This window comes from Nicotiana tabacum, chromosome 15 (genome assembly GCF_000715075.1).
Source record: "Nicotiana tabacum cultivar K326 chromosome 15, ASM71507v2, whole genome shotgun sequence".
NCBI classification, from domain to species: Eukaryota; Viridiplantae; Streptophyta; class Magnoliopsida; order Solanales; family Solanaceae; genus Nicotiana; species Nicotiana tabacum.
Window position 1 is genome coordinate 5,200,778 of NC_134094.1, and position 26,995 is coordinate 5,227,772.

The following is a 26,995-nucleotide window of genomic DNA, read 5'->3' on the forward strand; positions in this document are numbered from 1 at the left end:
AAAACTACATAACCGATTAATAAAATCTAAAGCCACCAAGGACAAGTAGTAGCTATATCCGGAATACACGAACATCTTTAGGGTCAGTTCCCAACATCACCAGCAGCTCCGCTCCAAAAGTCTGCACACAAGGTGCAGAAGTATAGTATGAGTACAACCGACCCCATGTACCCAGTAAGTATTTTGTCTAACCCCGTCGAAGTAGTGACGAAGCTTTTTAGTTAAAAGATGCTCCCTAATAAAATTTGTAATGTAACTAACAATAGAACTATACTACAGTATAACAGAATAGGGCACACGAGCGAATGTATAAAGCAATAACAGAGTACTAGAAGATATCACAATCCAACAGTTTCAAATATCTTGACCAATCCTTTCCTTAGGGCGAAACCCAATAAACCACAATAATCACCTCAAAACTTTCATAGTGTGAGAGAAACACTCAAGACATAAAGTTCAACGGCATGACAACACCCTTCGAGCATTTATCTCATCCTCACCAAATATGCGTAAAACATAACCAACCGAAGGGCAAAAATACCGATAACAGAAATGACAAAGTAGGAAATACGCAAGTAGTAATAATGAACGAGAATGTACATAAGGACATCAGTAATAGACTAGGCGGAAAGCATAAAGGTAATGACAACAATTAGGAAAAAGGAATGTAACTTCACCTGACTAGCATGGTAGAGGCATGAAGATAGATATAGCAAATAAGAAAGGGGACACATGATCTTTATAAGTTAACAAGTAGAGACATGAATAACTAACATTGAAGAAGACATGTACCTAAATGCAACAAAACAGATATGTCATGGATGCAATTATAACAGCAGGAAATAGGCATAATATTTACAAATTAAGCAAGTAGAAGGCATGAGTGTCACAATGACTAATAAGATAAAGAACAAGGACATGGCTTTAACGACAAGTCACATAAGAACCGTGAGTACGATAGTGATAATTCAAGGTAAGGACATGAAGATATCTGCAAGAAAAAGGATATCACAAAATAATGCATGTCCCTCGTTCTCACTAGCACGGAAATACCCTTCGTGCCATGAACTCGCAATAACACAAAAACATGATAATAGAAATGCAATGGCACGTCATCACCCTTCGTGCTTTTACTTACAAATGATATGGCACAGCATCACCCTTCGTGCTTTTACTCTCAATAATATGGCACGACATCACCCATCGTGCTTTTACTCTCAATAATATGGCACGGCATCACCCTTCGTGCTTTACACTCTCCCTCACATGATAATGTATAAACAAAGACACGATATCACTCTTCGTGCTTTACACTCTTCCTTACAAGCATATGTATATCAATGACAAATAAGGCAGGAAACATAGATAACGTCAAGGAGAGTGTTTAAACGAATATTCCAAATGAATCTCAATCACAACTTTCCAAGCCAACAATAGTTCAATAAACCCGCAAGAACCTTATTATTCAAATATTCCAACAAATCTCACAAATGATCTATAACACAAGTATAGAATCTAGTATCTCAAGAATATCGGTCGTAGAATTTATTAATGATTATGCATATTGATGACCGAATTAAACACAACAATGTATTCTCAAAATTTCATCGAATTTGATCAAGTTATAATAAGCTAAGTCTTAGTTTCTAACATTTAGTACTATGTTTTTAGTATCTAGGAGCCAAGTAAGACATGAAGCAAGAAGGTCACGTGATTCTACAAGACACAATTTATAACATAATTTACCCCCGAGCATGGTTAACCCTGGCACATGCATATATGCTAGTCACCTCATATATGTATCACCCCCGCATGTAGCAAATAATGTCAAATAGCAGGAAAACTTCCCTCAACAAAGTTAGAAAAGACACTTACCTTGCTCCAAAAGTCCACTCAAAGCTAAATCACAACTTTGCCTCTCAAACAAGCCTCCGAACCAATAGAATCTAGCAAATTGCCAATCAAGCGATTCAAATTGAGCCTTAGGAGCTACCCATGATTGCAAAAGATTCAATTTAGGTCATTATTGAAAAAGTCAACAAAAGTCAACTCCCGAGCCCGCTTGGTCCAAACCCGAAATTCGAACAAAAACCCGAGTACCCGCTCACCCACGAGCCCGATTATGTAATTTGTTTTGAAGTCCGACCTCAATTTGAGGTCTAAATCCCAATTTTATAAAAATTCCTAATTCTACCCAAACCCCCAATTTTCATCATGAAAATCCTAGATTTTAGGTTGAAAACTCATGAAATGTAATGGGTAATTGAAAGAAAGTGTGTTAGAACCACTTACCAACAAATTGGGGAAGGAAATCTTTTAGGAAAATCGCCTCTATGTCTTCTAGTTTTGAAATTTTGAAGGAATGGCAAAAATCCCGTAATTGGGACTGTTTTAACACTGGGCGTCAGTGTTCATCACGTTCGCATGAACACTGACGCGTTCGCGAAGAGCAGTTAGCCCCCTGACCTCCGCGTTCGCGAGACAAGACCCGCGTTCGCGTAGTGTAACCTCAAGTCTCTTGCCCAGCCTAGCTAATGCTATGCGTTCGCGTGTAACGAGTCGCGTTCGCATAGAGCAACCCCCCATTGCTCCGCATTCGCGACCATAGTCTCGCGTTCGCGTAGTGTAAAATCCCCCCCCCCCAAACCAGATCAGCTTCGCGATCGCGAAGCACAACACACCAGAAAACCAGCTGCAGCAAAAACATCAGATTTTTCCAAGTCCAATTCAGCCTGTAGCCTATCCGAAACCCACCCGAGCCCTCGGGGCTCCAAACCAAACATGCACACAATTCAAAAAACATCATAGGAACTTGATCGCACGATCAAATCGCCGAAATAACACCTAGAATAACGAATTGAACACCAAATCAAATAAAATTTTCAAGAAAACTTAGAAACTTCTATTTTCACAACCGGACGTCCGAATCACGCCAAACCAACTCAGGTTTTCACCAGATTTTACAGACAAGTCATAAATATGGTATTAGACTTATTTCGGGTTCCGAAACTAAAATACGGACCTGATATCCAAAAGTCAACTATGGGTCAAACATTTCAAATTCATTAAGCCTTTAAACTTTCAAATTTCAACAAAATGCGATAACTCGAGCTAGAGACTTCCGAATTCGATTCCGGGCATGCGCCCAAGTCCCAAATTACGATACGGACCCATTGGGACCGTCAAAATACGGATTCGAGTCTGTTTTCTCAAAACGTTGACCAAAGTCAACTCAAATGGCTTTTAAGGTAGAAATTTCATATTTTTATCAATTTCTAACATAAAAACTTTCCGAAAAAATACCTAGACTACGCACGCAAACCGATGAGAGCTAAAATGAGGTATTTGAGGCTTCAAAGCACAAAATTAAGTTTCAAGACATAAGATGATATATCGGGTCATCACAATAAACTAGTACAATTCTGTATTATACTGATTTAGCATCCTGATATACTATATAGGTATCACATAGTATACTGATTTATCATCTTGAAAGTAATATATGTATTACATAGTTTTTTACTTCAAAAAATGCAGACGAACCTTCTTGGGCATGATTTATTAACTCGATATTGACATTTTTCTCTAACGGCATACTGTTTCATAACGAGAGCCAGTAGGTTCTTGTCTTAGTAAATTTGTCCTTTTTCAATTTTTTGATGAAATTGATGAGTAATGATGTGTGCATCATCAAGTTCTATACCGGTGTCATCTCCTTGCACATCAAAAGTACTAATCATATCATTGCTTTCAAATTGTGCAATTTCTGATGAAATTGTAGTAACATCGAAACTGGAGGTGCTTGCAGCTATAGTATTTTTAGCAAACGACACACATAGTGGGAATGTTGTCATCTCTGCACTTGACTTTTTCAATTCCATGTAAACACTAACACTCATATCATTGCAAATTGTAATTGGCGGATATCCTTGAGCAATAGCATACTGAATAACTATTGTGTTACTATCCTTTTGCAGTTGCTTTGCAATCTCTCTGAGAAGTTGTTCAAATTTTCAACAGGTCTTTATTAGAATTGCATCAACATGAAAGTTCATAAAATTATGGTTATCATCCCATTCTCCACTATGCTGCAGCAGGATTGGTATATTTTCCATGATTGTACAGATTCTGAAGTTATAACTACTTTTATGTCCAAAATTGAATCTCGATAGTGCAAATTTCAACAGTGTTGATGTGAAATACTAAATTTCAGCAGAAGATTTTTCTAACTCAAGTCTACTATTATGATTCAAACCTCCAGATCTCCAAACTAAGAACAGAAATTTCAGTTAAAAATTCATAAGTTTGAGCGCTAACTTCTGTAATCTGCGAAATCAGTTTGAGTGCTAAACTTCTGTAATCTGCGAAATCAAAATCGGAACAATACGATGCGAATTTGAGAATCAAAAGTTTCAGCATCTTAGAAAATCAAATCAGTTGCAATGATTTGAACAGATTGATACTTCTACAAAAGTTTAGGAGAAAAAGTCAAAATTTAAAGAGAAATCAGCATCTTCGTGTGATGACCCAAAAGGTCATCTTTAAATTTAATAATTAATTATGTTCTAAGACCTCGAAAAGCAGTATTTATCATTCCTCGACTTGTGTGCGCAGTCCGTATAATTTTTCGAAAAGTGTTTATATGAAAAATTGATTAAAATGTGAAATAGAGCTTTAAAACTCAACTGAATTGATTTCGGTCAACCTTTTGAGCAAACGAACCCGGATCAGTATTTTGACATTTTCGGTAGGTCCGTATCGTGATTTGGGACTTGAGCGTATGCCCTAAATTTAATTAGGAGGTCCCTAGCTCAAGTTATGGCCATTTAACGGAAACTAGAAATTTAAAGGCTAAAGATTTCCAAAGTTTTCCACGGATGTGACTTTTTGATATCGGGGTCGGATTCCAATTACGAAAATTGGAATAGCTCTGTTATGTCATTTATGACTTGTGTACAAAATGTGAATTCATTCCAGATTGATTTGATGTGTTTCGGCACAAGATATAGAATTTAAAAGTTCAAAGTTCATAGATTTTGATTTGAGGTGTGATTCGTCATTTTGATGTGATTTGAGGCCTCGAGTAGGTCCGTGTTATGTTATGGAACATGTTGGTATATGTCAACGGGATCCCGAGTGGCTCGGTGAGTTTCGGGGTGAGTTTTGAGCGATGTCCGGGCATTTCGGCACTCTAATGTTGTTCTGGAACTTTTGGAAAGGTGCGGACCACACAATTTTGAATGCGGCCGCACTTCATAGGAAAAGTGAGGACCGCAGAGGACAAGTGCGGACCGCACAATTTTGTGTGCTTCCGCACTCCACCTAGTGCGGACCGCACAATTTTGTGTGCGGCCGCACTTCAGGGGTTCAACAGGTTCGATGGTCCGATTTCTGAGGCTTATATCTTTTAATCCACAACGAATTTGGAGATGATTCAAAAACAAAAGTTGTAGCCCTTGGAATCTAGTTTCCAGAAAGGTTTAGCACGAATTATTTTGACATTTGTATAGAAAATTATGGGCATTTAACTGAAGCCTGGTAGTGGAGAAGCTGTGAAGTGCGGCCGCACAATTTTTGTGCGACCGCAAAAGCTAGGATGTGCGACCGCACTTGGAATTTTGCGGACCGCACATTGTGAGGTCAGATTGGGTACAATATAACCGAGGGTTTGGGTATTATTTCACATTTTGGACTTTGGGAGCTCGGTTTGTAACGATTTTTCATGGGTTTTCAAGAACTTCATTGGGGGTAAGTGTTTCTTATCCTATATTGATTATATTCCATGATTTCATACTCATTTACATCATGAATCCGTGAATTTATGGAGGAAAAATCAGATTTTTATAAAATCTTCCAAAAATATAAAATTAACATTTGAAGGTAAATCCGATGACGGGATTCGATAATTTTTGTATGGTTGAACTCATATCGGAACGGGTGTTCGGATTTTGTGAGTTTTTTCGGGATTCGAGACGTGGGTCCCACTGTTGATGTTTTTAAATATATTTCGGATTTTAATCCGAAAAATTAGTAAATTCATATGGAATTAATTCCTACAATTTGTATTGAGTATATTGAATTGTTTATGACTAGATTTGAGGATTTCGGACACGAATTCGCGAGGCACGGGTTTATTGGATTCTTGAAATTTGGTAGCAAAGCGAGGTAAGTATCGTGGTTAACCTTGACTTGAGGGAATATAACCCTTAAATTATTTGTTATGTGAAATGCATGCGAAAGACGTATAGGCGAGGTGACGAGTGTCTATACGTCATCAAATTAATTGTTTACATAATTACTTGAAAAATCATAAATCGTTTTAAATCATGACTTAATTATTATATTAATTGTTTCTCTTGTGTTCTTTGCTCAATATCATGCCTTGAATCCATGCTATAATTGCTACATGCTTATTTGATTTATGTGACTTAATTGCCACTTGACGTTTAGCATATTAATTATTAAAATGCCTATTACATCCTTAATTTTTACAATTAATTGCTACTTGTCATCACTTATTTCTAATAAATTATAATTATTGTATGCTTGTTGTCTTATAATGTCATATTAATTGTTGCATTTATTGATAAAATAGAATCCTGGGTCGCGAACAGAGTAATTTCTTTTATAAGAATTGGTAAATGAATATAATGGAGGAGCAAGTTGCACGCCGTAACAGAAATGAAAGTGAATATATTGGAGGAACGGGTTGCACGCCGCAACAGAACTGATTGAAATGAATATATTGGAGGAGCGGGTTTCACTCCGCAACAGAATTGATTGAAATGAATATATTGGAGGAATGGGTTTCACGCCGCAACATAATTGATTGAAATGAATATATTGTAGGAACGGGTTGCACGCCGCAACAGAATTGATTGAAATGAATATATAAGAGGAGCGAGTTGCACGCCGCAACAGAAATGATTGAAAAGATATATTGGGATCAGGTTGCACGCCGCAACAGAATTGAATATGAATATATTGTGGGATTGGGTTGCACGCCGCAACGGAAACTGATTGAAATAATAATTGGTTATGACTGCCGAGTTGGCTTCAACTGTTGAAAAGAGATACTTGTTTTATTTCTATTATTGTTGTTATTATTGTTATTGCGTACATGTTAATGTATGTGACCTGCCTTAGCCTCGTCACTACTTCATCGAGGTTAGGCTCGGCACTTACCAGTACATGGGGTCGGTTGTACTGATACTACACTCTGTACTTCTTGTGCAGATTTCGGAGTTGGTCCCAACGGCGTACTGTAGATTTTTCCGGATACAGCTACCAGTGGAGACTTGAGGTATAACTGCACATCGTTCGCAGTTCTGAAGTCCCTTTCTATCTTATCTCAGTTGTGTATTATATTTCAAACAACTTGAACTTTATTGAGGCCTTTATTTGTATTATTCTAGAAATCCGTGCACTTGTGACTCCAATTCTGGGATGGTATTTAGATATTGCGTTTATTATGGATTATTCACTTTATTTCAGACTTTATTTTCGCATTTCTTTCTTTGTTATTAATTAATTTAAAATTGTGTTAAAATGGCTAATTATATTCTAACGCTGGCTTGCCTAGCAAGTAAAATGTTAGGCGTCACCACGGTCCCGAAGGTGGGAATTTCGGATCGTGACAGTTGGTATCAGAGCACTAGGTTACATAGATCTCACGAGTCATGAGCAAGCTTAGTAGAGTCTGAAGGATCGGTACGGAGACGTCTGTACTTTTCTTCTAGAAGCTACAAAGTTTAGGAATAATTCCACTTCTTTCATTCCTTATCGTGCGGCATTGGTTTAGCTTGAAACATATATCACATATTACTTTGTATGCACTCGTGTATGATATTGTGCACTCGATATCAGTTGTGCGTCGACGGTTCGTGATGCCGCAGATGGATTACGAGGGAGCCAGAGATGCTCAAACATTGCCTCAACGTGTGGTTCCGACTGAAGATGCGGACGTATTGAGAGATCACCTAGTAAATCGTGTGGGGGTGCAACGGACCTTGGCATCTAGTTGATTTATACGAGCTATGAAGGTTAATATTGTGGATCATCGTACGTGGTGAACTATGACTTCGCGCCGAGCGGGGGAGTCCACTATCAATGGATGGATTGCGGGGTCATGTGTTATATATATTTTCGCCTGAAGTGTATATATGTGGTACTGAAAGGTTCCTCAAAAATTTACACATGTTTAAGGTCTGAGATTTTGTAAAGGATATAGTTGGGACTTACGGTATGTCTGCCTCCTTAATAATCCTATACTTCAGTACCAAAGGAGTTAGAAAAACAACTTTAAATTTATAGAAGATCTACTCAGCGTGGACATCACAGTTGCATATTTTGGGATGCTTCGGAGGAAGTACAGTGGTTGACGAGGTTCTGGACTATGTGGTTCGTGCTAAGATTTGTCTGTATGGAGATCTACTTATGTGTTCGTTGTGTATAAATAGTGGTAAGGGTTACCCCAAAGAAGAATCGAAGAGTATGTTAAGAAATGAGTCAGCTCAACAGTTTTGAGTCAGCATAACAAAAAAATAAATTGGCCTTGGGAGAGATAATTTTCCATCGGTGTTCGTGGCAAGCCTATGAAGAGGGCAGACCAGCCAATGCAACACCGCCCACTTGGCTCAGTTCTCAGAAACGCTTTTGAAAGAGTTTGTTTCCCACACTCTCCGTAATGCGTGACGTATAAGGTTTGAACGGTTGCGTCAGGTCACCATGACAGTGTCAGAATATGCCATCAGGTTCAATAAGTTAGCCCATCATACTCCTACTTTGGTTCCTACAGCCATAGAACGAGTCCACAGACTCATTAAAGGACTCAATTATGATCGTAAAGTTTTGTACGACCCGGGAGCTACAGGTTGATATTTCATTTCCGCTAGTGGTAGAAATTGCTAAGATATTAGAACGTGTTCGGGGTGAGGAAATAGGAAGCTAAGAAGACCAAGAGGTCTCTAGGTTCTGAAGGATTTAGTGGATTCTACTCTGCAAGTATAAATCGTTATGGCGGGGGCTCGGGCAGTCGGGCAGCCCAGTCCGCACATCGGATTACTCGGGGTGCTTCAATAAGTTCTTTTAATGCACCACCGACATGAGTTTCCTACAATGGTTATTCCAGTTATCTGGCACAGACTCAGTATGAGCAGCCAAACCAGCAAAGGGGTTGTTATGAATGGGTGATACTAGGAACATCATGAGAAAATTGTCCCAAAATTGGGAGAGACTTATTTCATCAAAGCACTCAGGCTACGTGCCCTATTGCAGTTACTACACCACCTACACGACCAGTTAGGGGTGAAGGACAGACGGGTAAAAAGCGTCCCAGAGGTGGAGACCCAGTCGTTGATATATTTGTTTTACAGTATGGCGGATATATTTGTTTTACGGTATGGGGGAGGTCGCTACATCAGATGGTGTCGTTATAGGTACGACCTCGATTTAATATAAAGGAATAATTTCCTTAACTTGATTCGGTTCTCAGTATCGAGATGAGTCATCTTATTGTGCTCCACTTATGAGTGAGCTTCGTAATTCTATAATCTACTAATGTGTTTACTCCTGTTGGGAGATTCTATGGAGATAACTACGCCTATCATTCCGTGTTGGTCACTAATAAGAGTTGTGAGGCTAAAGGTGGCTTTATGGTACTCATTTCGGTAAGTTTTGATGTAATTTTCGGATAATTAATTACAAATTGTGAATTATATTTCCTGTCGGTGTGGGGTTCATTATGTGTTGTGATTTTGTGTAACCGAAATTATTTAAAAGGAAAAAATGGAAATTTTCGATTGGCACGATATGCATATTACTTGTGATTCAGAACTGACGAGATGCTCGCATTTTAATATAAATTGATATGTTTAAAGCGGACTACGAGCTGCGGTGGAATTTATATAAGGATGAGATCCTTGTGAGGAAAACTCTTGTGTTTAAGTTCTCCCTCGTGAAATTAATTTTGCACTATAGGAATAATAGGGAGTCATGCCTGTTAGGCTTATTTGAAAATTCTTGTATGAAATTCTCTGTGCATACTTGCCAAATTCGTGCTGTAATTATTGAGTTTTAGCCTACGAGGTAGGTGCCTGCCCAGGTGGCGTTAAATGTGACTCACTAATTTGAGTAAATAATTATGAGGTTTTCATGCCTCGCATCTCGTTATCAGTATTGTGAACGTTTGAAACGACATTTTTTGTTAACATGAAGTTAATTGACGATTATGTAATTGATTATGAATAACTATTAGGACCAGATTGACCCAAAAGGGTTCCCCATTTAGATGGTCAGACGAGTGTGAGTTGAGCTTTCAGAAGCTTAAGACCGCTTTGACTACAGCGTCAATGTTGATATTACCCACAGGTTCAAGATCTTATACGGTGTATTGTGATGCATCTCGCTTTGGGCTTGGTGCAATATTGATGCAAGATGGCAGGGTGATTGCATATGCGTCACGGCAATTGAAAGTTCACGAGAAGAATTATCATGTTCATGACTTAGAATTGGCAGCCATTGTTCATGCGCTGAAAATTTGGAGGCATTACCTTTACGGTATCTCGTGTGAGGTATTTACTGATCATCGTAGCCTAAAGTATATGTTCAAATAAAAATATCTCAATTTGAGGCAGAGAAGATGGTTGGAGTTTTTGAAAGACTATGATATCACCATTTTGTATCACCCCGTAAAGGCCAATGTGGTGATCGATGCTTTGAGTAGAAAGGTTGTGAGTATGGGCAGCCTTGCGTATATTCCGGTTGGTGAGAGGCCATTAGCTGCAGATGTTCAGACTTTGGCCAATCAGTTCGTAAGGTTAGATGTTTCAGAATCCAGTCGGGCTCTAGCCTGCACAGTCGCTCGGTCTTCTTTATATGAGCGCATCAGAGAGCGACAGTATGATGATCCTTATTTGCTTGTCCTTAAGGACACGGTGCGGCACGGTGGTGACAAGCAGGTTGATGTGGGAGATGATGGAGTTTTGCAGATGCAGGGTCGTATTTGTGTTCCTAATGTGGATGGGCTTCGTGAATTAATTTTTGAAGAGGCCCACAGTTCCTGGCATTCTATTCATCCGGGTGTCTCCAAAATGTATCAATATTTGCAGCAACATTATTGGTAGAGGAGAATGCAAAAGGATATAGTTGCATATGTAGCTCGGTGTCTGAGTTGTCAGTAAGTTAAGTACGAGCATCAGAAACCTGGTGGTTTGCTTCAGAAGTTAGAAATTCTGGAGTGGAAGTGGGAGCGTATCACTATGGATTTTGTTGTTGGGCTTCCACGGACTCAGAGAAAATTTGACGTAGTTTGGGTTATTATGGACAGGTTGACCAAGTCAACACATTTCATTACAGTGGCAGTTACCTATTCTTCAGAGCGGTTAACTGAAATTTACATTCGTGAGATTGTCCGCCTTCACGGTGTGCCCGTGTCTATTATTTCAAATCGAGGTACGCAGTTTACCTCACACTTCTGGAGGACTGTATAACGTGAGTTAGGCACGCAGGTTGAGTTGAGTACAACATTTCATCCACAAACAGACGGACAACAAGAGCACATTATTCAGATATTGGAAGATATGCTTTGTGTTTGTGTTATAGACTTTGGAGGTTCTTGGGATCAGTTCTTGCCACTTGCGGAGTTTGCTTATAATAATAGCTACCAGTGGAGAATTCAGATGGCTCCATATGAAGCATTGTACGGAAGGCGATGTCAATCGCCAGTTGGCTGGTTTGAACCGGGAGAGGCTCGGTTGTTGGGTACCGATTTGGTACAGGATGCCTTGGATAAGGTCAAAATTATTCAGGATCGACTTCGCACAACTCAGTCTAGGCAAAAGAGTTATGCCGACCATAAAGTTCGAGATATTGCATTCATGGTTGGAGAAAGAGTATTGCTTCGGGTTTCACCTATGAAATGTGTAATGAGATTCGGAAAGAAGGGCGCAAGTTGAGCCCTAGGTATATAGGACCCTTCGAAATTCTTGAAAGGTTGGGGGAAGTAGCCTACATGCTTGAATTACCACCTAGTTTATCAGCGGTTCATCCGGTGTTCCATGTGTCTATGCTCCGGAAATATCATGGTGATTCGTCCCATGTGTTAGATTTCAGCTCAGTCCAATTGGACAAGGATTTGACCTATGAGGAGGAGCTGGTAGCTATTCTAGCCCGGTAGTTCTGACAGCTGAGGTCTAAGAGTTATCCTTCAGTTCGGGTGCAATGGAAAGGTCAGCCAGTAGAGGCGTCTACCTAGGAGTCCGAGTCGTACAAGCGGAGTAAATATCCACACCTTTTCACCATCTCAGGTACTTTTTCTAACTCCGTTCGAGGACGAACGTTTGTTTTAGAGGTGAAGAATGTGAAGACCCAAAAGGTCATCTTTAAATTTAATAATTAATTCTGTGTTCTAAGACCTCAAAAAGTACTATTTATTATTCCTCGACTTGCGTGCGCAGCCCGTATAATTTTCAAAAATTATTTATATGAAAAATTGATTAAAATGTGAAATAGAGCTTTAAAACTCAACTGAATTGATTTCGGTCAACCTTTTGAGCAAGCGAACCCGGATCAGTATTTTGACAGTTCTGGTAGGTCCGTATCGTGATTTGGGACTTGGGCGTATGCCCGGAATTTAATTTGGAGGTCCCTAGCTCAAGTTATGGCCATTTAACGGAAACTAGAAATTTAAAGGCTAAAGATTTCCAAAGTTTCCCACGGATGTGACTTTTTGATTTCGGGGTCGGATTCCAATTACGAAAATTGAAATAGCTCTGTTATGTCATTTATGACTTGTGTGCAAAATTTGAAGTCATTCCAGATTGATTTGATGTATTTCGGCACAAGATATAGAATTTAAAAGTTCAAAGTTCATAGATTTTGATTTGAGGTGTGATTCGTCATTTTGATGTGATTTGAGGCCTCGAGTAGGTCCGTGTTATGTTATGGAACATGTTGGTATATGTCAACGGGATCCCGAGTGGCTCGGTGAGTTTCGGGGTGAGTTTTGAGCGATGTCCGGGCACTTCGGCACTCTAATGTTGTTCTGGAACTTTTGGAAAGGTGCGGACCGCAGAGGAAAAGTTCAGACCGCACAATTTTGAGTGCGGCCAAACTTCAGAGGAAAAGTGAGGACCGCAGAGGACAAGTGCGGACCGCACAATTTTGTGTGCGGCCGCATTTTAGGGGTTCTGCAGGTTCGATGGTCCAACTTCGGAGGCTTATATCTTATAATCCACAACGAATTTGGAGATGATTCAAAATCAAAAGTTGTAGCCCTTTGAATCTAGTTTTCAGAAAGGTTTAGCACGAATCATTTGGACATTTGTACAAAAAGTTATGGGCATTTTAGTGAATCCTGGTAGTGGAAAAGCTGTGAAGTGCGGCCGCACAATTTTTGTGTGACCGCAAAAGCTAGGATGTGCGACCACACTTGGAATTGTGCGGACCGCACATTGTGAGGTCAGATTGGGTACTATATAACCGAGAGTTTAGGTATTATTTCACATTTTGGACTTTGGGAGCTCGGTTTGTAATGATATTTCGTGGGTTTTCAAGAAATTCATTGGGGGTAAGTTTTTCTTATCCTATATTGATTATATTTCATGATTCCATACTCATTTACATCATGAATCCGTGAATTTATGGAAGAAAAATCAGATTTTTATAAAATCTTCCAAAAATATAAAATTAGCATTTGAAGGTCAATCCGATGTCGGAATTCGATAATTTTTGTATGGTTGAACTCGTATCGGAACGGGTGTTCGAATTTTGTGAGTTTTTCGGGATTTGAGACGTGGGTCCCACTGTTGATTTTTTTAAATATATTTCGAATTTTAATCCGAAAAATTAGTAAATTCATATGGAATTAATTCATACGATTTGTATTGAGTATATTGAATTGTTTATGACTAGATTTGAGAATTTCGGACACGAATTCGCGAGGCAAAGGTTTATTGGATTCTTGAAATTTAGTAGCAAAGCAAGGTAAGTGTCGTGGTTAACCTTGACTTGAGGGAATATAACCTTTAAATTATTTGTTATGTAAAATGCATGCGAAAGACGTATAGGCGAGGTGACGAGTGTCTATACGTCGTCAAATTAATTGTTTACATAATTACTTGAAAAATCATAAATCGTTTTAAATCATGACTTAATTATTATATTAATTATTTCTCTCATATTCTTTGCTCAATATCATGCCTTGAATCCATGCTATAATTGCTACATGCTTATTTGATTTATATGACTTAATTGCCACTTGAAGTTTAGCATATTAATTATTAAAATGCCTATTACATCCTTAATTTTCACAATTAATTGCTACTTGTCATCACTTATTTCTAATAAATTATAATTATTGTATGATTGTTGTCTTATAATTTCATATTAATTGTTATATTTATTGGAGTAATTTCTTTTATAAGAATTGGTAAATGAATATAATGGAGGAGCAAGTTGCACGCCGCAATGGAAATGAAAGTGAATATATTGGAGGAACGGGTTGCACGCCGCAACAGAACTGATTGAAATGAATATATTGGAGGAGCGGGTTTCACTCCGCAACAGAATTGATTGAAATGAATATATTGGAGGAATGGGTTTCACGCCGCAACATAATTGATTGAAATGAATATATTGTAGGAACGGGTTGCACGCCGCAACAGAATTGATTGAAATGAATATATAAGAGGAGCGAGTTGCACGCCGCAACAGAAATGATTGAAAAGATATATTGGGATCGGGTTGCACGCCGCAACAGAATTGAATATGAATATATTGTGGGATCGGGTTGCACGCCGCAACGGAAACTGTTTGAAATAATAATTGGTTATGACTGCCGAGTTGGCTTCAACTGTTGAAAAGAGATACTTGTTTTATTTCTATTATTGTTGTTATTATTGTTATTGCGTACATGTTAATGTATGTGACCTGCCTTAGCCTCGTCACTACTTCATCGAGGTTAGACTCGGCACTTACCAGTACATGGGGTCGGTTGTATTGATACTACACTCTGCATTTCTTGTGCAGATTTCGGAGTTGGTCCCAACGGTGTACTGTAGATTTTTCCGGATACAGCTACCAGTGGAGACTTGAGGTATAACTGCACATCGTTCGCAGTTCTGAAGTCCCTTTCTATCTTATCTCAGTTGTGTATTATATTTCAAACAACTTGAACTTTATTCAGGCTTTTATTTGTATTATTTTAGAAACTCGTGCACTTGTGACTTCAGTTCTGGGATGGTATTTAGATATCGCGTTTATTATGAATTATTCACTTTATTTCAGACTTTATTTCCGCATTTCTTTCTTTGTTATTAATTAATTTAAAATTGTGTTAAAATGACTAATTATATTCTAACGTTGGCTTGCCTAGCAAGTGAAATGTTAGGCGCCATCACGGTCCCGAAGGTGAAAAATTCGGGTTGTGACACTTCGCTCTGTTATTTCAGCCTGATTTGAACAGATTGATACTTATACAGAATTTTAGGAGAAAAAGTCGAAATTTAAAGAGAAATCAGCATCTTCGCTCTGTTTTTCAGGCTTGCGATCTTCAAATCTGGCTGGCGATTTTCAAATCTTCAACAACGATTATGTGATACCGGTGAAAATCTTAATTTTTGTGCGCTAATTTTTGTGAAATTCTTCCAAATTTGAACAGCTTTTTCGTTTTTATAGGTAGGGCATTAGCGAGCGTGGGTAGTTATTTTGAGATACTCATTTGTTTATTAAATGGGTAGGGGATTGTAATTATTTAATGGGTAGAATTCTTTTATGGGTAGAGGAGTATAAATATTTTAACTTTTATAGGTACTCTTGTCTTTTCCCCAACAAATTATCTAACAAATGAGTAGATTTTAGATTAACTCTTTGCTTATATATATATATATATATATATATATATATATTATAAAAGTACGAATGTTGATACGCTAAATATTGAACGACAAAAATATCCCTGAAATATTGACCGATTTTTATACCCTTCAAAATTGAATTATTTCTTCAAAAAAATCTATAAGAGTTTGAAACCAACTAATACCAGAAAATTTTAGAACCATAAAATAACATGAATCAAGTTATAGTACCTAAAATATAGGAGTTTGTTACCAACTAATAATAAAACTTCTTAAAGCCACCTGTCATTGGAAAGAAAAGAAGAAAAATTTGACCATAACATAACGTAATATTTCAATAGCATTCTAACTTCTTGTTTAAACGCATGAAAGAACACCTAGAAGAAACAAAAAATTAGAGTAAGTTTAAACGTGTAGAACATATAATTAGCAACATGTCTTGTTTCGACTTCGAAATCAGAGGTAGTCTTTAATTAGAATTTTATTTTCTATTGTTTATACCAAAATAGTCTATAAATTTATGTAGGATTAAAAAAGTATGGGTAAATTATTATTAGTTCCTTTTTTCCCAAAGACGTGTCCTTTCAATTCAAATATTGACCGACTTTTATACCCTTCAAAATTGAATTATTTCTTCAAAAAAATATAATATGGGATATAACTTTTGATTGGGCAGGTATGATGATCTTTTAATATATACGCTAATTTGCAACTCAGAAATACTAAATCTCAATTGATTACTACTCATAATAAATTATTTTCAAAAATAGATATACTAAATTACATCTCAAAGTTCTCCCTGAAGATTGATTTGGACATACTAAACAATTAAAAAATTTAGACATAAAAATGTGTAATAATTGAAATAGAATAACGTCCAACTGAAAAAAGTTACATGAAACACAGTAATGACTAAATGACTTTTAACTTTGTTTTCTCCATTGTCAGTCAATATATCTTTATGTTGAGACATATAATAGACTTCATATACCGTAAGGCTTAACTAAAGTTAACCATAACTTCACATAAAATAGTAAATAATAGTGCATTCTTTAAGTTATTTTACAACTTTAAACACATAACTTTGCGATTCCAGAATATTTTGTTTCAATTTGTCATCCCATATTATGTCAAAACATTATTCATGACTTGGGTTTGTATAATATAATATATTGTATTTTTTTTATTTATTTTAAGGAACTAATTTCGTATTGTGTACAAATTTAATAGTATATGCAATTGAAAATTTATTATTATCAGTATGCATTTCTCGTGCAACGCACAAATATAGAGACTAGCAGTATATATTCAAGTGACATGGTTATGCTAACATATACACTATCAATACATAGAAATTGAACAAAGAAAGTGTTTCTAGATTCTTTCACTGTATTAATGCTTTTATGCAACAAATATAGCCACTTTTTGTGATAGAATGGAATGTGATGTTAATGGTTGAAAATTCCACTTCTTCCTATACTTTTTTTGCTCGCATTTCACCGTCTAATTATTTATTGCCATACATAATTGGCATCATTATACCGAAGGGGACATATAAAAAAAATGTAATCATACAATTCTTGCTAAATTCATTATTGTTTAGCACACTTCTTTTCCCATTCCTAGCTATACAAAGAAGTCCGACAAAAAAAATACCAATATGGCACTTCATATTAACAACATTTTTTGTGTTTAACCCTCCAATATATGAAGTTCATTCGTTCGACTACATCGAATTCGCATTAGGCTATTAAGGGATAAAGCTTTTCCTACCGAGAAGTTCTTCATTACTAAAGTTTAAACTCGAAAACTCTGGTTAAGTGCAGGGGCGGATTTAGGGGGCGAAAGGGTGTTCATCCGAACCCCCTTCGTCGGAAAATTGTACTGTTTATATAGGGTTAATTTTCGTATTTATGTATATATATAATATCTTGAACATGTGGTCAAGGGGGTTCAGATTTTGTACAAGTCGTGGGTTCCATTCCTGTTAAATGCAATTTTACCCTTTTCACGTCGTTTTCCCTTTTAATTATATTTTCCCCCAAAAACGTTACCAGCTAGGATTTGAGTTAAAAATCCCTAACTCTCTCTCTCTTCGTTGCCTCACTCATTTGCTACTCTCTCTCTCTCTTCGCCACTGATCACGCTGCCTCAAGCCCCCAACCACTATTCTTCTCTTTGTTACCTCGACGGTCGCCAGTGTTAGCCCCAGGTAAGTTCCTTTCTCTTTTTAACGCCTTTTTCAGAATTTTATTAGTGTTTTATTAATGAATATTATTTTTCAATTTAGGTTAATGACTCTTGTTTGTTGTTTGTTGATTTTTGATTCTGTAGAATTTAGTAGAATTTAGTATTGTAGTCCGTAGATTATTGAGTTTTCTAATGCATTTACTTTGATAAACTTATGAAAAATAATTGTTGATTTTCTTTTTTTGGAATTGAGATTCTTTTTTGTGTTTAATATTCAGAATGTGGGTATATTCAATTACTTTTTAAGCACCAATAAGTAGGTTGTTCAACACTTCAGGAATAAAGTCATTGTTTTAGCTCCAAAACAAATCTTAATTTATCTTTAGGTTCTTAATTAACTCAATATATATTGACTTAAACTCAATCTTAATAGTACTGTAGCAGAGGCGGATTTAGGGAGGCGAAAAGGGGTTCGTCGGAAAATTGCATTAAAATTTTTGAACCCCCTTCGCAAATGTTCTAGCTCCGCCACTGTTAAGTGGTGGAGGAATTCCAACTATCTTGCCAGGCCTCTTGGCGGTAATCAGATACCATTATATTCACTCCGGCACCAATGGCTGAAACTTAACATAAGTATATATTTTATATGCATAGTTGAATGCAAATTAAGCCAATGAATGCGAGTACATATGCTATACAGAGAGATCTAGTTTTTGTGCAATGAGTTCAAATGAATCCAGTATTTTCTATATAGAGCATAGAACATATATGTAAAAAAAAAATATTAATTCAGAATGCATAACTTCAAAAAATATAATTATTCAGTAATAAAGACCTTAAATGTTGAATCCATCAAATTTAAATTCTAAATCCGTTTTTATTTGCCTTATTCCTACTCATTTGTTCCATTTGGTTTGTGGGTTGATCTTCGTTCTTTTTTTTCAATCCAATTATTATGTTGGATAGCACAAGAAAATCGTTGTAGTATTGGTTGCATCTCCTTGTTATAAATCGCATCTATAAATGGAGAAAGAATAGTATAAAGCAAAGTTTCTTTTTGTTTTCCTTTGTTTAGAAAAAGGGAAAGAATGATAGGATAAAAAGAGACAAAGTTAAAAGAACCAAAGGGAAGTTCAAATACCAAGTCATCAACCAAAACTTGACACTTTTTTCTTGGCGTGAAATATGTGGGAAAACTAATGAAAGAAATGAGACATGTGACAATTAGTATTACTAATATAGCATCCGCGTGGATACGCGAAAAATATATATCATGTTGTATAATTTAATTTATTTGATCATATTATACCATATTGCTTGAATTAAACTTTAATTTCCTTTTTTAAGTAAAACATACCTAATAAGAAAATCTTATAAAATTAGAAAAAGATTCATATGATCATCGAATAACTTTTCAGTTCCTCACTTTTTTTTTATTACATAATCTACTATATTCAGTATTATTTCATTTGCTATTATGATATTTTATTAGCTTATTACTTGACTTAATATTTTTGTTAATTCTCTCCTTTTATATATATATATATATATATATATATATATATATATATATATATATATATATATATATATATATATATATATATATATATATATTTATTATTTATTTATTTTTCTTACTTACTGAAACTTTTTCTTAACAACACAATAGGCCACTTGGCTTAATGTAGAGGCTTTTTCCTCTCTTTTTAATAATAATAGGAGTACTATTTTTTTCCAATTGTTATTTTTTTTCAATACAAGTAACATTAGTATTATTCTTGTATATTCTTATTCTTAGAATTCTTTCATTCCATGTTGTTTCTTGTGCTTTAGTTATCATATTGCTTCGTTGTTATCGTGCTTTCCATGAGACCCGGTCTATCAAAAACATTCTCTATAAACTTTACAAGAGGTATCAGGTAACTCTATCCACCAAGACTTGGATAGATGGGAAGAAATCACCTAGTATTTGCCTCCGCTGGGATTTGAACCTGAGACATCATGGTTCTCACCCACTTCATTGACTACTAGGTCACACCCTTGGATGCTATATCATTCTTTTTTTAATGGACTAATAAAGAAAGTGTGTCATATAAATTGAAGCGGAGGGAGTATATGTTTTAAAATTATGTTACTAATCAAAATGACCAGTAGAATTAGCATTTTTATTGATATTGGTATGTTAATTACTCAAATTAACAAAGTGCCAGTACAAATGCCAAAACCCAAGTTCTCGTAATTTTAATTTAAATGTTCATCTCAGACTTTTACTTTCTTATTTTGTTAAAGAACTTGAGTAATTCAAGCCAAGGAAAAGTACTACTAACCAGTGCAGATTCTCTCCCTTGAACATGTATGCTTCAGAGTAACCCTCCTTTTGCTTGAATAGAACTTCATAATCTACTTTATCCAGCAGGAAATGGTATATTGTCCATTGCATGACAAATTTAAAGAGGTTAACCAATAGAGATTATTGATACAAGTTTAAAATTCAAATTCAATGAGACCTATCTATCAAGAAACTACAATCATGTGATGAAACTTAAGAAATCAAATTTAACCAGCAAAAAATTTAAGGAATTTCCTACTGGCACTAACTTTGTGAGAACGGGGTCAGTTTAAGCATTGCTACAGTTGACAATAAATGGTTGGACAAACTTGATGAATTCTGATGTCCTCATCCCCAGTTTAAGATCAATCTCACCACCTCCTAACCAGAAGAAGTCAGGGTTGAGCTTTGTAATTGCTTCATCCAAAATCACCTGGTAAAATTAGTACGAGTTACAATGCAAGTAGTACCACAATGAACATGATAGTAGCACTGTCTAGGAAAAAAAATATCTAGGCAGCCTTGCGAGAAAAATTTCTAAAAGCAGCAGCAAGAGTGAATACCTGTATATCTGTTTTCATGCCAACACACGTAACTCCATTGTGTTCGTAACCAGTCAGCTTCACTGATATCTCCTCAGGAGCAAGCCTCACTGCAAAAAGCAACCAATAGATAATACTACTATTATTCTACATGAAGCGGACAACTTAATGTGACACCAGATATGGGCAGAACTCATAAACTTGGAGCATATGTCTGGACATCAACAACCAAAAGATAAGAGTAATAATAAGCAGCAAGGCACATAAATCATGTCTCTCAACCTCATAAGTCATAACTTCAGTTCTTTGCTGGATGTTCTCTGAGCGGATAATTTGTTCCAGTTTTCTTAGTCTTGTATCCGGTGGCTGAATCATTTCATTGTGATTATAAATAATCTACTTTACAGTTGCTGAGAGAGCATTACTGGGATGAGATAACAGAATTTCATGCTAGTTTATCTAGCTGGTTAAAGTAAAATGATCATATAAAGAAGCGCACCAGAACTTTCCATTAAGAGATCTTTTAAGCATATCATCCAAACATTAGAATTACAATTTATTCCTGAATTTCATGCTTCCACGAAAGAATCAGTCAACAAGCTGTAATTTGAGAGAGACAATTATGCTGCCCGGCAATTCCTACTTCCATCACTTGGGCTACCCAATATGCTGAAGTCCATAGTAAAACCGCATAACAAGACAACATATATGACAAAAATATTGCTAAAGTCATCACTCACGAAACAAGCACACGAAGTCTGACACACGTACACTTGGCAGTGGCCAACTCTCTTTTCATTTTTTACCATTAAATACACAGAAGTCGACATTCAAATAAAGGATCTCAATTCTGGAAATATTTCTCAATCTTTTCTCTTAAGCTGTAAGGTTAAAGTGGAGTTGCAAAAGCTTCTAAAGTATGTGACTGGTCCGAGGAAGACAAAAAGATTGCTTCTTTATACTCAATAAGACATAAACATATACTTTAATCAACAAATTTATGCAATATAAACATGCACATTCATTTATGGCTATTGATTGCTTCTTTATACTCAATAAGACATAAACATATACTGTAATCAACAAACTTATGCAATATATGCAGATTCATTTGTGGTTTTTGATTTTGTTTATATATACATCAAAAGCTGACTAACTAGAGGAGAATGGATATAGTGGATTCCTATAGCCGACCCCAATTAATTTGGGCTTGAGGCAGAGTTGACTCACTGGTTGATACATCAAAAGCTTGCACAGCTAATATCCACCTTTCAGCGAAGTTTTTTCTCACTATAATAAAATTAATTACTTCGAATTCGACATTTTCAGACATGGTGAAGATTCTCAAAGCTGCATATTTCTCTATTTAATTCTCATGCTGATCACTTTAACTGCTAGACCTGATGAAAGTATTGAGTAACTTAGAGATGGTACTTACTGTTGAATTTCTTTTTGGCTATCTTGCCATCGTTGAGAGTGTACAGAAAATTCTTCACAGTCTCAGCATTGAATCGAGCAGTATACTGCAATCAAGAATATATAAGAAGCACATTATGTTAGTGGTAGATACTGTTTCTAGCACCCCAAAACCCAAATCAAGTGGTATAATAGTTACCTGTACGACAACAACGTAGTACTTTGAATTGTTACGATCACTACAATCAGTAATATTAGATGGGGCTTGAGTATTTACCTGCATTTGAGCAGACAGGATTTGACTAAGATAGAAAAGAACCTCATGCATAGAGACACTGAGATGATTCAAAGTTAAGGAGCATCCATTATCTACTTATCCCCACATCCCACCCCCACACATATACACACCAATTCACAAAAGGAAAAACGGAAAAAAATGAGCACCCGATATCATAAGCATTTTCAACACCACAATTTCATGCATAGATCTGCAAAGGTACAATGAGGTTTTGTTTGAGATCTTTGTGGCTGTTTCTCACAAGTTCACAAGGAAATAGAAATACAAGAGGACCCTCACCAATATACCCCAAAATGATCACATTTTGAAAAGGGGATAATGACTTTTCTGATCTTTGGCCATTCAGTTCAAACTTAATTCAAATTTTACATATATTGATAATAATTGTGGCCAAGTATAAGCTTCCTAATCATAGGCTCATTGTTATGACTTGAAAAGTTACACAGTTCTTTGGAATTAAACTGAAAGAGGAAAAGGATAAAAAGATCAAATTCAACTCAACAAGGCCATAATCCTAGGAACAACTCCAAGAAAATTATCTAAAAATACTTACTACAGAATTATCCAATCTCTTTTAGTGATAATGTCATGAATAATAACTTTTACACTCACTGCACAAATATCTGAAGCACGTCACCCCATGCTGAAGCAAAGTTGGATTTTTCATAGCCACATGAAGCCGTATAAGGTTTTTCTTTATCTGTTTGTTCATACCTGCAATCTCATGGTCATGTTTTTATTCTTGCTCTTAGGGGTGGTAACATTATAAGGCCTTTTTGGTCCTCAATCAGTATTTCCTACTGTCGTTTATGTTTCTCATAGAAGTGAGAGGAAATATTCGCATATGTTGCTTCATCAGAAGTACATTAACTTTACATATCAAAAAACATAAATCAAATATCATACTTCTCTAAATTTAGTCACTTACGTTCTCAAGTACCATTGTTATACATCGTGAGAGGTTTCATAAGTACGTTTGTCAACAGATTTCACTCCATTGTGTATTAACACCTTTTTAAAAAATTCCCTCATCCAACATCACATCATCTAGAACAAGGTTAACCTAAACTAAGATACCATGTCAACAAAACCAGAGAATTGAAGCCTCATGCTTTTGCTATTCAACTTATAGAAAAGTTGTTTAGACTAAGTATATTAAAAGTAATCTCTCTGCTTCAATTTATATGACATTGTTTTCATTTTGGGACGTTATAAATATTTGACAACATTTCTTTCTCTCCAACTTTCACAACTTTAAAGATTCAAATCCATTAAGTTGCTCAAATAATAAATTTTGATGTAATTTTTTCTTGACAAGCTAACTTTTCAACTATTATATACTATCAAAAAGAGCCACCAAAATACATAATCCCTCCTCTCCTTTCCAGTTTATATGACACTATTTCCATATTAGTGAATTCCAAAAAGAATGACACGTTTTTATATTTGGAAACAATTAACTTCACACTTCCCATTTGACCCTTAACAAGAAGCTTTTATAGCAACAAAAATCGCGAATTGTATGCCATGTTTAATACCAACAACAACAACAACAACCCAGTGAAATCCCACTAGTGGGGTCTGGGAGGGTAGTGTGAGGTAGAGAGGCTGTTTCCGAAAGACCCTCGGCTCAAGAGGACAAAAAGACGAAAGGAGACAATATCAATATCACCACATAAATCATAGGAAAAATAGGAACAACATGAAATCCAGAAGAAAGATGCATGTTTAATACCATGCATTTCAAAAAATTTATATCCACACAACTGTTAAGACATGTCTAAGAACACAAATTTCTAAAGTCACTATGTCACATAAATTGAATAGGGGGAATAAGTTAAAATGAATTTCTTAAACTACGTGCTCACTCAAAGACCTTATATAAAGTTTAAATCAGTGTTATCAAAAGCACCAAAAAGCGCTAAGGTCCATAGGAGCTTTAAGTACAAAACGAAAATAAACCGCTTTAATAAAGAAAGGCGCAAATGGAAAAAGAAATACAAATATATATGTGTAGTCCAAGACTAATATTTATAAGCATAACTAACAAATACTATATGGACAAAGAAATTGGAAAAAAATATGATAAAGTGAAATATAAGTTGTTTAGTGTAGCCTCTTCTGGATTACGCTCATTTGCAGGGAAAAGTATGCCTTAGGGAATTAATGACGACATTGAACCGCCCGTTAAGCAAGGCGAACCGCTCAACATGTTTTGTGCCTCGGTTCAGGGCTGAAGTGCGCTTTAAGCGCGCCTTTGAACACAATGGTTTAAATTCTATGCACTAACAATCTAAAAAGTATTTACAGGGCATTTGAGAGGAATTATAGGTGACTATTTCTAAGTAACATGATATAATAGGTTAAATTACACTTGACAGTATAAACAATTTCATTACTCTGTTAGTGCATATATAACTAAAGTCCTAATTACAATTGCAAAATTAATCATCTAAAAAACATAAAAGCAAAAGTGGTACCAGAACGATGCTTTTGCAGAGATGATGAATGGATGCAGCACCGAGAACATCACGACGAGCTTCGAGAGGCCAATCATAGTAATCAGAGGGAACGCGCTTGAAGCTGAACTCTCTAACGCCATTGACGACGAGAATGCTTGAAAGGTGGTCTTCGGTGGCGGAAGCGGTGGTGCCGGAGGCGGAGAGAAAAGGATCGGCGGCGGTGGAGGACTTGTTGGAAGTTTCTAGAGAGAGATTTGGAGAGGAATTGGAAGGAATAAGAGAGTGCTCCAGGATTTTTATCCGTTCGAGGATTCGGGTCTGGATTTTTTCCAGCTCCACCAATGCTTCCATTGCTATAATTTTTTCAGTCCTTTTCTATTTTCAGTTCTGTACAATGGCGTCTGGATTAGATAATTTTTCATTTTATTCCTTTTAGTTACAGAGATTTGACTTATTTAACTGCTTTTATAACTTGTTGAAAAAAGAAAAAAAAAATGCTTTTTATAACTTGAAAATAATTTTTCCGACTGCTCCACATGTTCTGTCCCTTTTTACATGGCATAATATTATTATTTTTGTTTGTCTCAAAAAAAAAATATTTTTTATATTTAAAATAAAATTAATTCTAATTTTAAATTTTTTATTTTATTTTTAATGAGATGGTTTATACTTGCATAACTGTCTATCATTGATTTTAACTTATAAGTTCTTAAAGTCTTTTATTTTTTTTTTAACAGCTTGTTTGGATAGTTGTTACTTATTGTAGTGTATCGTATTGTTATTTTAAATACAATGTTTGTTTTGGTTGTTACTTGAATTTTATTGTATCGTATCGTTAAATTCGTCGTTACGTAACGACAAAATGTGTCACTTTATGCAACAACCGATTTGGTATGGTTGCGTCGTTATCTTCTCTTTTTCTCTCATCTCACCCTTTATTATTATTAAATAATTTTATTTTATCATTTACCCTACATTTTTATATAATAAATTTACCCCGTATCACAATTTTTCTTTATAATATCGCAAGTCTATTTTTCATATTGCTGGTGCGTGATATCATGAAACAACAGCAAACGATACAATCTATCCAAAGTTCCAAACATTATATTCATCAAACAATACAGTACAATACAATACGATACATTATGAAACGATATGTAACTATTATCCAAACAAGTTATAAACCTCGCATAATCAAACATTACCACATAAATCATGTTCAAATTTCACAAGAGTATTTATTTTATTCTTCTCCTGTAACGACCCAACCAGTCGTGTTGACTTTTAGAACCTCGTTCCCTTAAATAAAACTTTTCGTATGTACTTTAATGATTTATGACTTGTGGGGATAGTTGGTTCGGGATTTGGAAGTGTTTGGGTTGAAATCGGAACACTTGGTTCCTTAAGTTGGCTTTAAAAGGCCAAGTTTGACTTTGGTCAATATTTTAGGCAAACGGACTCAAATCAGTATTTTGACAGTTTCGATAGGTCCGTATCGTGATTTGGGACTTGGGCATATGCCCGAAATCAAATTCCGAGGTCCCTAACCCGAGATATGGAATTTTGATGAAACAATTAAAAAAACTTTAAGTTCAAATAGTGACCGGATGTCGAATTATGTGCAAACGACCCCGGAATAGAATTTTGATGATTCCAACAGCTCTGTATGGTGATTTTAGACTTAGAAGCGTGATCGAAATTTTATTTGGAAGTCCGTAGTGAAATTAGGCTTGAAATGGCTAAAACAAGAATTTAAGTTTGGAAGTTTGACCGGGGAGTTGACTTTTTGATACCGGAGTCGGAATACAGTTCCGAAATTTTTTATAGCTCTGTTATATCATTTATGACTTGTGTGCAAAATTTGAGGTCAATCGGAGTTGATTTGATAGGTTTCGACA

General features: G+C 36.0%; 1 protein-coding gene across 3 annotated transcripts; it reads right to left on the reverse strand.

Annotated features, from left to right (window-relative positions):
• Positions 1-25,529, reverse strand: LOC107826295 (uncharacterized). 3 transcript variants are annotated; one of them, XR_012699108.1, is made up of 7 exons: positions 25,113-25,529; positions 22,534-22,611; positions 22,357-22,441; positions 20,940-21,028; positions 20,646-20,809; positions 20,375-20,447; positions 1-121 (listed from the first exon to the last, which is right to left on the reverse strand). XR_012699108.1 is itself a non-coding variant. In XM_016653259.2 (6 exons), exons 1-5 carry the CDS (start codon positions 25,443-25,445, stop codon positions 20,666-20,668), a joined length of 729 nt encoding a protein of 242 aa, XP_016508745.1. In that variant the 5' UTR covers positions 25,446-25,529; the 3' UTR covers positions 19,730-20,447; positions 20,646-20,665. The 3 variants fall into 3 exon arrangements, 2 of the variants coding, with proteins under 2 accessions (XP_016508745.1, XP_016508744.1); XM_016653259.2 differs by lacking the exon at positions 1-121 and having other exon boundaries at positions 19,730-20,447; XM_016653258.2 differs by lacking the exons at positions 1-121; positions 20,375-20,447 and having other exon boundaries at positions 20,458-20,809.
• Positions 25,530-26,995: the final 1,466 nt, after the last annotated feature.

Excerpts from the sequence above, each read along its gene's own strand:
- LOC107826295 (XM_016653259.2), bottom strand. The coding sequence starts at position 25,445 with ATGGAAGCATTGGTGGAGCTGGAAAAAATCCAGACCCGAATCCTCGAA. Across the intron at positions 22,612-25,112 it reads TCTGCAAAAGCATCGTTCTG|GTAAATACTCAAGCCCCATC; the intron begins GTACCACTTTTG and ends GCTCAAATGCAG. Across the intron at positions 22,442-22,533 it reads ACTACGTTGTTGTCGTACAG|TATACTGCTCGATTCAATGC; the intron begins GTAACTATTATA and ends TCTTGATTGCAG.